The 12,629-nt window shown below is 38.3% G+C and overlaps 1 protein-coding gene across 1 annotated transcript in view; it reads right to left on the minus strand.

Moving 5' to 3' along the window:
• LOC116814923 (vitellogenin-1-like) overlaps positions 1-12,629 on the minus strand; it is a 59,396-nt gene that overhangs the window by 45,595 nt on the left and 1,172 nt on the right. The window contains exons 2-4 of the mRNA XM_075068246.1: positions 11,208-11,270; positions 1,006-1,026; positions 638-789 (exon numbers count right to left, since the gene is read on the minus strand). Coding sequence (XP_074924347.1) covers positions 638-789; positions 1,006-1,026; positions 11,208-11,270 — 236 coding nt within the window. The remainder of the gene's footprint in view (positions 1-637; positions 790-1,005; positions 1,027-11,207; positions 11,271-12,629) is intronic.

Genomic DNA, 12,629 nt, shown 5'->3' on the forward strand with positions numbered 1-12,629 from the left:
ACACATACAAAACTAAACGGAATCAGTCCAGAGCACTAAAGGGGTCTGTTTCAATACATTCATTGGAAGCACACACAGGCTTACATTAGAGGTCAAAATAATTTTCATATAATCAGAAATCTTTAGTAATTACTCAAAAATATTAATGTCAGCATACAATAAAGGAATACAATCTCAGTGTAGCACAACATGACATTTCCCCACTGAAGCTAAAGAAACAGCCAGAAAAAACACGTATGCCAGATATTGAATGACATCCAGCTGCTATAATATGTTTATTTCTGTTTGTTTGCTAGATGCAAAATCAGTTGATTAAATAATCTTAGGCTGTACAGTTTGGGAACAATTGAATTGATCCAGCAATGAATTATTATGAATTTGAAATTACATTCTGTTGTCTCCCTGACCACAAAGCAGAAGAAATCCTTCAAGCCCAAGGTTGGCTTGAGCTGAGAATTACCTGGCAAAGTGCAAATGGAATATAGGGAACTGCATACAAAAATAACCGTGTCAGTTACATTCTGCCTGAGTAAGCAAAACATATGATGAAACTTAATTATTTCCCCAAAGCTTGGAAAAAAAAAAAAAGCCAGGTAGGAAGATAATTTCAGCTTTCACATTGGATACATTTTCTTACCCTAATAAGACAAAGTTTTGGCCCAATACCACTGATTTCCACTTTACATTTTACTTTTATTCCAGCTCTTGCAAGTCCTCTCTCTGGAAGTCCACTGAGAAATACACTTTCAGAATCGTATGTGTAAACCTTGTTTTCTTTGAAATCAGGTTCTGTAAAGAAACAATGCTCAGTAACCATCATAGAGAACCGATAGACTATATTTTAGTATACTTAGCTCCAAATAGGAACGATCAATTTGCTCATTTTGATATTACTTCTGAAGCACATTAGCAGTTGGAGAACTAAATTAAATGTTTCTACACCTTTCAGATTATATTTCAATTGCACTCGTTAGAATTATATAATCTGATAGAAAAAATACTTACGATAATTAAGATGCTGACTCCCTGAAAGAGAAAAAAATATAGAAATTATGGCAAAGAATCATTTAAAAATTTTTTTTATAAAAAAGTACTGTCCAAATTTTTATCTCAACCTCTGAAGTACATACTGTATAATACTTTCTAGTTAATGCTGTTAATTTTTAAACACAGATTTTTATTCTAAAGTCAGAATATATCCAAACTTTCCTTCCCTAGACAATGGAGAATTTGCTATCAGGTTTTCTTATCCATTTATGCAACTTTGAAGTTTATATTTATAAATGAACAACAATTAGTCTCTGAAGCCTTGTTCAAAATAGTCTCTGCTATAAACCTATTCAGACAGATAACATACTTACTTACCCACAAGGGTTAAAGTCAGAGCTAGAATTAAGTCCCTCATTATGAAGGATAAAGCTAAAAGTGAAGGTGTCAGGTGCTCTTTTATAAAGACATAGTGTATCACATGATCATCAAAGTGATGTTCCAAAATAAATAAGCATATTTCAGAATCAGTATTGATCAATCAAAAAACAAACATTTCTTGGGGTAGGAATGCTGTTAATGCAAATCTATTGGATAATTTAGACCAAATGTATTTTTTCTGTGAAATATGGAATCTATTTCTGATATTTCTTGTTTTCGCCCTTTTTTTCCATTTCTCCACACACCTTTATACAATAATTCAACAAGTGGCAATAAATATTTGGCTCACTTTAAAAACAATGGAGCCAGATTCACAGCTGATGTAACTCAGCCTAGCTCCATTGAATTCAGTGAAGTCATGATGATTTATACCTCCTGCATATCTAGACCACAAGCTCTTTGAGATATACATCAGTTCTTCAAAGTGACATAGTCTTAAAGGAGGATTTGTGCATGACTTAATCTTCCAGTGACTGAGATTTGTGCATGTTGCTTTAGGTCACAATCCTGCAGAGAAAACCATGCAAATGCAGAGCCCCACTGAAGTCAATGAGGCTCAATGACTGTGCGTGGCTCCCCCTGCAGTTCTCTTTGCAGGAATGGGGTCTTATTGCAGACTTGTGTGAAGCTATCTGGGGAGAGCTATCTGTTGTGTGTATCAATCTCAAATACACGGGCTGGCCATTTAGGTCAATGGCATTACTCTAGATTTACACCATAAAATGAGAGGAAAATTCACCATTTTCATGGGAGCACAGAATCACAGGGTTTAGAGGAATCTTGAGAGGTCGTCAAGTCCATACCCCTTTGCTGAGGCAGGACTGTGTTTACCTAGACAAGTGAACCTACTTCGCTGTGATATCTTAAGAAATGGCAGTGGGTAAAATTTTCAAAAACACCCGTGTGGGTTAGGTGCATTATATCCCATTGACTTTGAAAGGAATGGCCACTAAATCACTTGGGTGATTTTTGAAAATGTTACCCACAACCTTGCACTCCTCTTATATAACTTTTTGATGCCCAGCTTCTTGTAATAATGACAATTATTTTAATCTTCCTTTGGAAAAAGTTCACAACGTGTTGCAAATCCTATTTCTTCCAAAACTAAGAGAACCTCAGTTATGCACATTTTGAATGAGCTTACGTCCATTTTGAATGTAATCTTGCCTTAAGGGAAAATGTTTTATGTAAATTACATATCAAGTAAAAGACATAATTTTCAAGTAGCTGGGTGCTAAGGTTGCTATGCAGACAGGGGAGGAGAACTCAAAATGTACATCTAGTATTTTTCTTTGAGGATGTGAAAGTTAAAAAAAGTGCTTGCAAGATAGATTCACATGCAGGCAATAAAATACAGTAGCTAAAAAGAAGAAAAAGATTTCCTTAGGCTGCTACTTCATTAAGAATAAGAAGAATAAAAAATGGTGCTGGATTTTTGAGACTGATTCTGGGCCTAAAAATCTATTCTGTGGAGGCCCCATTGACTAGTTCCCTCTCTACCATAATGATACTGTACATTTACTTGAGTATTGCTACCCGAATGAAGGAATAACACACTAGAGCTGTGCCAGTGCATCTGAGGAGAAGTCTTTCGGTGGAGTGCATGGAGCAGTCAACTATGTAGAATAACCTGATATAAATGTGCCATGCACAGTCATCAGTGGACAATCATTGTGCTTAGCCATGGCAACACCAGTTACTCTGTAGATGGCATCGAGGTGCACAGATGGAGCAGCTACTGTACATCACTTTTGGAGTTGAACAGATAATCAATAAGGGAAACCAGTGGCAGAAAAAATAAGTAGGATGATGGCAAACTCATCTGTGGACCCTTATTATTGATGCTGCTAGAAGTCCTGGAAATCCTAAATTCACACCTGCCTTCCATAAAGCAAAAAGTATACACCCAAATATCCCCATTCCTGGAAATCATGCTGTTCTCTAGTAAAAAATAAAAAAAAGAAAATATCTCCTTCTATTGAAATATGTTAAAATTTGCAAGATATATATGAGTTGTTATGCCAGATCCATGTTTAAGTCGTTGGTTCGGTGCCAGTTTGGATGGTAGAATACTGCCGTACTGAATAATCAAGGTCAACTGGGATTTCCGTAACATTTTCTCTTCAGAGTGTTAACTACACCCTCACGTTTCCCATCTTAAGGCTATCTGATGAGATCACAGTGTTTTCAGGTGACAGGCGTTCAGTGGCATTCATTTGCAGGTAGTACGTATATTGCCATAAGTGGCTTTAATAAGAGAGGGATTTCAATGGAGTTACACCACTGTAAAACTGGGGGGACACAGTAGCGAATCAGGCCCATAGTGTGCATCAGTAGCTTCCAACTTCAAAATTGGAACTGTCATTTGGTCTTATTAACTGCTATCAACTCAGCCTGCAATTTTCAGTGGGGCCTAGAGGAGTTCGATGCCCAACTGTCATTAACTTTCAATGGGAGATGGACACCTACTTCCTTTGAAAATATCAGCCTAAAAGAATGTCCCATTCTGTCTTTCAAAGTACCACCAACTTCCCAACTCATATGTTCCGTCCACTTGGTGTTTTCCGATCAAAGATGTAATCTGCATAATGTGGGGAAAGAAATAGAAAGTGTGCAAGTCTTTAAGTAAAATGCTACAAAAATATATTAAAGAGATGGCAGTGAATAACCCAGGAAGATCTTTGAGCCCTAAAGTTCTAATATCAAATGTGTATTCTCTCATTAACTTTCTTTTAATAAATCCTAATTTAATTTCAACCTGATTTGGTTACTACTAATGAGAAAAGTGTGAGAGACATGAAACATTCACTGACTATATAGTTTTCTTACCCCTTTACCTTTGTTGACTAGGGCATTAAGTATACAATGGTGACTGCTGGAAGTATTTGATAAAGAGCAAGGCTATTACTAATGAAGGAAATGCTTGTGTTTTTTGCAGCCACATTATAAAAGTGTCTGTATGTATAGTGGCAACATAATATTTTCTGAGTGGTAACATCAGAATTCTGCTGCTTCCATTACTGTTCTTTCATTCTACTGTAATCAATGATATAGCTCAATGATATAGATGACCGCTGCAGTCATATTGTGCCATCATGATGAACTGGCTGGGCTTGCATAGTACGAAATGTTGAAACACTATAAGTAAGACTATTAATGTGAGACTATTAACACAGTATTGGAACAACATGTAAGAGGCACTCATACATTTTTATATGGTGCTATAAGATGTTTCTATTTTAACAATAGGTTTTATAGTTCAGATAGTCTTGTTCTAGCATTACTTTAGTGATGGGTGAACCTTAAAAGGATTAAAGTTTGTGATCAGCTTGTATAAGCACCCCAAATTTGGATGCTTAAAGGTATGTCTACACTGCAATCAGAAGATATGATTGCAGCACACATAGATATACCTGATATAGTCCTGCCCTTCTAGGGCCTGTTTACATACTCAAGTGGCTGCCACACATGCTGCTGCAGTTTCACTGCTATTGTTATTCAAGCTTGCTTTGATTTAGCTAGATCAAAGCTATCTCAGGTATGTCTCATGTGCTGAAATCACACCTCCTGATTGCAGAAGAGGAACATCCTGAGATAACTGAATCTCCGGAGTATCTCTGTGTTCCATTCATCACCAGTTCCTGCAAAATTTCCTCCCTACCTCACCATAGCTGCTGAATCCTCACTACCCGAGTTTGTTTTCCTGGGTGTCAGGAAGAAAAAGGTACAGAAATTTGTTCCACTTTTTGTTATTTTCAAGGGGGAGCCTGGTGGACCATTCCTCACCCTACACAAATTCACTGATTACCTGAAAGACAGCCCTAGGGTTTTGCCACTGACTTTGAGGGGAGTAGCACTGGGCCCTAATCTAGCATTTCCCCAAAACATCAAGGTCAGAAGAGATTAACAACCTACCACTTTAAGAAATCAGAAGAAAAGGAAAATACAAGTAATGAGCGCCACTGAAATACACCTAAAATAAATACAACTGAAAAAAACTCGACAGTAACCAGCTAGTGGGTGCATACTTTCATGGCAGAGGAAGGAATTTGCCATCTGGTCACAGATTTCATTTGCAAACTACAGAGGTATTGCTAAAATATAAACAATAAGCAAAACACGATTTTTAAAATGATGGGAGCATCTTAAAATAAGGCAAGTGAAAGAAGTTCACAATGCTACTATTCTATGCCATTTCCACAGCAACACACGTAATAAGGACTATGATGTGCACTATTTCAATATGTGGGGGTGGGGAGAGTTCCAGAGAGCATGATGGCAGCGTATACTTACAAGGGCTGTAGCATGATAAGGTAGGATGCTTTGAATTTACAGGTACATGCACCATAAATGAAATATGAATACAGGCTAATTAACCCAATTAGAACTATTGCTTCCATGCTGCCATTGTCTTTCATAACAGATTCTACTCAGGTAACAGACTCTTATTATCTGCTGTTGGACTGCTGCTGATAGCCACGCACTCTCCTTGTTCTGTATTTATGTTGTTGAATTATGGTGCAGTGATGCCATTTTCATCCTGCTAATATATTGCCTAACAACAAAGAAGGGATTAGCAAAACAGCTCTCAAGCAACCACTGTAGGTTAAAATTGATGCAATCGGGTGGCTAAGATTTTTGCCTTCGAACTGTACACAGCTTCTAAGTTGGAGAAAGGTTAAAATGACCAAACAAATCATATCAAACATTCAGTCACTGAGAAATTAAAAAAAATATTCAATAGCCAGTGTTTCAGTGTGGCTTACAAGACAATGTTTTGTACTTCCTCTGCTGGCTCTGGGGCCGTGGATAACTAACAAGGAATGTTCTCTAGTTTGGGCCAGGCTGCCAGATGCTGATTGTCCAGCATTCACCTAGGGACTTTGCTATATCAGCTTGCTTTAAAAGTTTCTTTTGTTGTTCTAAAACAACAAAAACCCTGACAATTCAGTCCAAGGAACTAGAGATAAGGCTGCAGGCCCAATTTCCTATCATGTTACCCCAGTTTCATACTGGTTAGCATCACTGATTTCAGTGGAGTCATACCCGTGGGACCAGACACAGTGCCTTCACAATGACATTGATGGCAAAAAATTATTTATTATTTCTGTCTTTCTTTTGAACCATGCAAAAATTAAAAGGGGGCATCTATCCAAAGCCCACAGTGGAGCTGGTTGAAACATTTTCAATGAAATGGTTTTTCATTGAACTGTGTTGTTTCATTGAAGCTGAAATCTTTCATGGAGATATATCAGTGTCAATGATCGTTTCAACAGGAAAGCGTCTGAGGTCCAGGGTGGACTCTTCAGTCATGTCCACACAGAGAGAAAGAGAGACAGATTGAGGGAGAGAGAGAGAGAGCGAGCCCTGAATCAAACCCCAGCCTTTTTGAAAATAGATGTTTGAACACAATTCTTTGTCACCAAATTGTTTGAAAGTCTTTGTTTTCATAAATAAATTTCAAAATCTCAAATGTTGTCAATTAATTGAATTTTCCTCCAGCCAGCTCTAGTCCACAGCTTCCCTGACAAAAGCCATAGAACAAATTATACGAACCCCACAGCAGCGAACAAAACTCCACCGCTCACAGAATGCCCACCTCAGAACAAAATATTTCATTTGATTTTTGAGCTTCTACAATGGGATTAAAGATAAAAAAGAGGAAAATGTTTTTTGAAAAAAGGCAAATTATTAAATTAGCTATAATTATGGAAATTATATATCTACAGAAATGGAAAGCACTGATTCATCATCATCATCACACTCATCAGCTGTCAGGCTAATTACTTGGCTTTTGCTTTTTTTTAGTTTTTTTTTTCTTTACTTGAGGCAGTGCTTGGATAGGGAAAATGTCAGTCAACTTGATGTTAGAGTTGGGTCACATCTGAGTGCTAGCTGATATCTGCTATAAGTTCATCTTGCTCTAATTAAGATTTCTTGGTCAGGTAGCTCTTAATTTCTGTGGCACTGGTATGCAGATACAACATTAAGTAGTACTGAAATTTAGCCTTTGCATGAAAATGTGTCTTCACTTAACTCACCTTGGTGAGGAAACAGTATCTATACAAACAGGATACTCCAGAGATACAAACAGTTAGTGTACCTAGCTTTCAAACACTGTTCTTGTATAAGGGTCACTGCATGTGGTTGTATTCCTGGTTATGGTCACAGTGGACAATACGGAGAGAAATGCCAGTATAATATTTTGTTCTGACATACTCTGACTGGATAGATAATATGTTGATGCTCAATTATGGCTGCTAGCACCATCACCCCAGTCGGTATGTATGTATAGGATTGTGGAGGTATTGTGTCTACCTTAACAATAAGGCACACAGAATGTATCTGGGATCATCAGAAGAGTACATGCCAGAATGGCCATTTTTATAACCATTCACAAGATGTTCTCTGGGCCCTACACATTAACTATAATCTAAAAGCCATTGTAGAAGGCAGCCCATGTTCCTCCATAATCTACCACCTTCATGAAGTTGCAGAATGTGAATCTCTCTTGTGCTCTTGGAGCACAAGGACTGAGACCTTTGCAGAAGTGCTTAAGGAAAAGGGGAATTCTCCATGCACCCTCTCTCTCCTCCATTATATCCCATGCCAGACCACCCATAATCTGGCTCTAGCCTTTAAGCTCTCCTGGGCAAAGATTTGATTTCATGTGTTTTTAAAAGCATTGTGTACATTTATGGTACTATCCAGATAAATATAATTAACAATTACATTTATGTTGTAGTTCCATACAAAATGTGCTAAGCACTTTCCAGATACAGAGGAATCCATTGCCACTACTCCAAAGAGCCTACAAAAATGACAGTATTTTCCAGGCAAGGTGTTTGCAGATGTCTTGGTTTTCTAGACCAGTTATGCTATAAAACCAGTGTAATAGAATGGTGAATCAGGCTCATCCAGTTGCATTATAATTGTAAGAAAATTCCTGTATTATTAACAGCTAAAGAAGTTAATGATAACAGGTTATAAATTCAATATAAACTCACTTAGGGGCAGAACATATGAAGAGCATGATGCCTTACCACTAGGTCACTGTGACCTCAGGTCATAGGCCAGATAAGATAAGCGGTTTATAACTCCCAAGAAAGAAACACTTTTCTGCCAATACAAATAATAGACATTGACTTTACCCTCAAAAAATGCAAAATCACCTATCAGTATTTGATCAACGACTTTGACGTTGAAAGACCCAGGGATCTAGTCACATGAAAACAAGAAAGCAATGCAGACTAACACAGTTTAGTTTTAAAATTAATCTAAAGGGTAATTCAGTAATGAATTAAATATCTTATATTTCATTAATTAGGAAGAACTTTGTTACACTTATAAAATGGATATTTCTGCTATATTTTAAATGGCTCAGTATTTCTTTTTCTGTTTTATATAATTTCACGTTAGAATATTAAATGTGGAAGTGACATTCATATCTATTAACCAAGCAACTTAAACCCACCTGGACATGGGGTATAGCCCTAAAGCCTTGAATTGTAATTGACCATGGATGTACTGTATGAACAGGCTAGTTCTAGGTTCTGAGTTTCCTGGCAATGTTCAGTGATATCACAAAAAGAGTACTACTTGTAAACCATTTGGGAAAAATTTACCCTTGGTTCTAATTCATGGATTATCTGGGGCAGAGATCATCAAGGATGAATTTGATTCAGTGTTTGTGAGAGAAGGGCCTAAATAACCTCCCCAGATCTATCTGTTTTGGAATCAGGACTGAAATCCAGATTTTCATTTCACAGTTGCCTCTGGCTGAAATTTTTCGTATCTTGTGTCCTGGCCCTTTTACATTCCTCTTACACTGCAGAGCATTTCTTGTTCATTAGAGTGAATACCACAGAACAAAGCTGCATATTTGTAGAAAAGATTTTCCTTTCCTACAGGACAGGAGGACTTTTACGTAGCCAGCACAGTATCTTTCTCCCCCATACAGTATGTTGCACGCAGAATGTATTTTTGCATGCACATTGAGTGGTCTAGTCACTTGAATTGGATTTGCACGTTCCCATCCTAGTTTATGCATATGTAAAAGATAGGAGTCAAGATTCTGGCAGGCCTGTCCACAGAGCTCAATCCAACTCCTACTGAAGTGAATGGAGTTGTTTCATTCACTTTAAAGGGAGTGGATCAAGCACATACTGAGCAGTACCTTACCTCCTTGAGAAGTTATTTTAACTTTAATAGGAGTGCTCTAGGAATAAAATACTACTCAATCTGAGTAGGCCTGGCAGCATCCGGCCCTAACTCACAAAGCATTTCAACACGTTTTTACAGGCCCCTTAGTGCTGACCCTTATTTCAGCAGCCATCCAGTTTCTTAGTTTTTCATACATAGTTGCTGTAATGTGTAAATTCATTTCATTTTGCTCATCTCTGGGGAAAGCAGTAGCAGGATTACGCTTTTCATGGCCTTTTTAGAAAAAATACTGGGAAAGCAACTTCTGAATTGTTCTGTAGCAGTTCCTGCCCTGATCAGTAAATAACAATATTCATTCTTGAAACCAAAGTGTGACATAATGACCAACTGAACAATTCTATATGGCCTATAGTGGAATAAAAGAAACACAGGGAGATGCCCTGCCATATAAGGTTTATACTCTTTATGCACTTTACCTTTTCCTTCACCTTTGACAATAGGTATCTACTGTTTATTGTATGAATCAGTCAATGAGCTGGAGTTTCAGCTGCGGTAACTTGGCAGAGCCCATCAAAGTCTATGGATTTATGCAGATTTACTGCAATTGACTATCTAGCCCAGTATTTCTAATCTCCCACTCAGGATGATCTTGGTTTATGTAATTTATTTTAATTACTTTTTTCTGGTAGGATCTATACCAATCAGCTGAGATCCTCATGAGTGGGAAACTAGAAATATCATGCATATACTCTAGATACCAAGTTACAAAAGACAAAGATGGAAAATATAAAAAGCCTAAATATCTTCTATTACATTCTTGTTGGATTCATAATTTCTTTCCCAGAATCTTTGGACATTGTGACATTAAAAACAAAGAATGCAAGAACCAAAAGAAATCAGAGATTTGACATCTCACTCATTTTAAGTTAGATCCTGAATTCCTCATGTTTTATAATAAATTTGATCTGAGGACTTCCAGATTTTTCAGTGGTTGATTTTCATCTGTTATGAATGATGAAGCAGCATGCATGAAAAAACAAAGTCCTCATCCCCAATAAAACTACTCACATTTATGCTTTCCTTTCTGAAAAGGTAAAATATTGAATTTTCCATCTCCACTCCACTCACAAAATATGCAGTATATCAAAAGTACCCTTTAACATCTAGTAAGCACTATTTTAATAAAATTATAAAGACATCTTGATATGGATACTGTTCTGTTGACCCTCTGAGCTCTTTCATTACCTGATTCTCTAGTGATAATACTATTGTCCCATAGACTATTGGCCACTGTCTCACAAGACTCTTGTTGGAGTAGAATTGGCGATACTATTAAGATAACCAAGAGTTTTACTAAAATTTGGTTTTCATGTGAAAAAAGATGCATTTTATCAATGGGGCTGTATCTCCAGAGACCTAAACACGCTGTTGGAAATCCATCAACATGTGGGATTGAGAACAGTTGTTTTGCTAGATTTCTGCTACTAGTGCCTAGCTCATTGTTCTGGTAGCTTTACATGGTATTTTGGCGGTGCTTATTACTAAACCTGGAATCAGGAGAAGTTCAGATGTCAGGTAGAAGCCCGGAGTTGATACAATATAATTCAGTAACATACTTTCAATGTTTTCCTTCCAGCCAATCCACAAAGAAATGCAGCTGTAAGAAGCATTGGAGAGGTCTGATAAATCTCATCTTCCAGGCATAAAAGTTTCTGCTGGTAACAACAAAGTGAAATTCAAATATGAGACATGCAGCTCAAAAAAAAATATGCTTCATGTGAAAGCACATCGGCAACTCCACCTATAAATTCCCACTTACCCAATGCATTGGGAAATGTATAGAAAGTGATGAAAGGGAGTTGTGGTAGCGCATGCACCAATACTTAGTTAATGTCTCAAGAATAAATAAAACAAACTAGAGACCTGCAAGTTAGTGGTCAATGGACTCTAAAAACATAAAACTGTTGTGGCAAATTGCCGGTACCATTATGCTGGGTCTCGCGCTTTCTCTTCTTCGGGGAAGTTCAGGGCGCCATTGCTTGCCTCTGAACTGGTATTTAACTGCCCCACTAGTGTCCTTGAGGAGGGGAGTGGAGAGGGAGGGACCTGGGCCCACCCTCTTCTCCAGGTCCCAACCCAAGGGCCCTGAGGTTAGTGGTGAACCACTTGAACTGGCGGTTCCTTCCCCTGGGCTACTTCCCTCTCCTGCCCTTCAGTTTGTGCAGGGGCTTCTTGCCCTCCTTCCACACAAGCCAGGTGCCCCTTACCTAGGGTTTTTGGACTTCTCAGCCCACCGCAGCACTCCTCCAAACTTTCCTTTTGTCTCTTTTCAAAACTGTTCTCTTCTCCAACTCCTTCAAACTGCTCTCTGCTCCAACCAAACCTTTCTGCTCCAACTCCCACACTGTCTGACTGAAGCAGGGGATTTTAAGACATGACTGACTACTAGTGCTCTAATTGGCTTCAGGTGCTCTAGTTAATCTATAGCAAACCTTCCTCCCCGTGCAGGGAATAAGGGTCCCTGCTAACACTCTCCTGCTGCCCTCTGGCCATGCAGTATCACACTGTCCATACTGCCACTGACTGTGATTCAGCCTTAGCCGCTAGATGATAATTACTGGAGCATCAGGGGAAACTAGCATAGCTGAAATGTATAGTATATTGAAATGAACAATATTCCACACATTTCTAAGCTTCTCAACACAAAGATTTTGTACTATTCTTGGACCTGTTCTGCTACCCCACTTTGCCCCCGAAGATATAAAGAGCCACTAACTAAAGACTTGCTGACAACCTCCTGACGAGGTGGAAAATTAGGCTAGTGTACACCTAGACCAATTTGGGAAGGAACAAGGTGGTGCTAAGGATCACCCCAGGAACTGAAAAGGAAGGGATGATGTACTTGAGGCATAGTAGGGAGAGGGGTGTCATAAAGCGTAAGTCCCAATTCTGAACCTTAGCGTCCAAAATGTGGGTGCCTGCATGAAACCTCCAAGCTTAATTACCAGCTTAGATCTGATAGCGCTGCCACCAGCCAG

The sequence above is a fragment of the Chelonoidis abingdonii genome, chromosome 7, assembly GCF_003597395.2.
Source record: "Chelonoidis abingdonii isolate Lonesome George chromosome 7, CheloAbing_2.0, whole genome shotgun sequence".
Lineage (NCBI taxonomy): Eukaryota > Metazoa > Chordata > Testudines > Testudinidae > Chelonoidis > Chelonoidis abingdonii.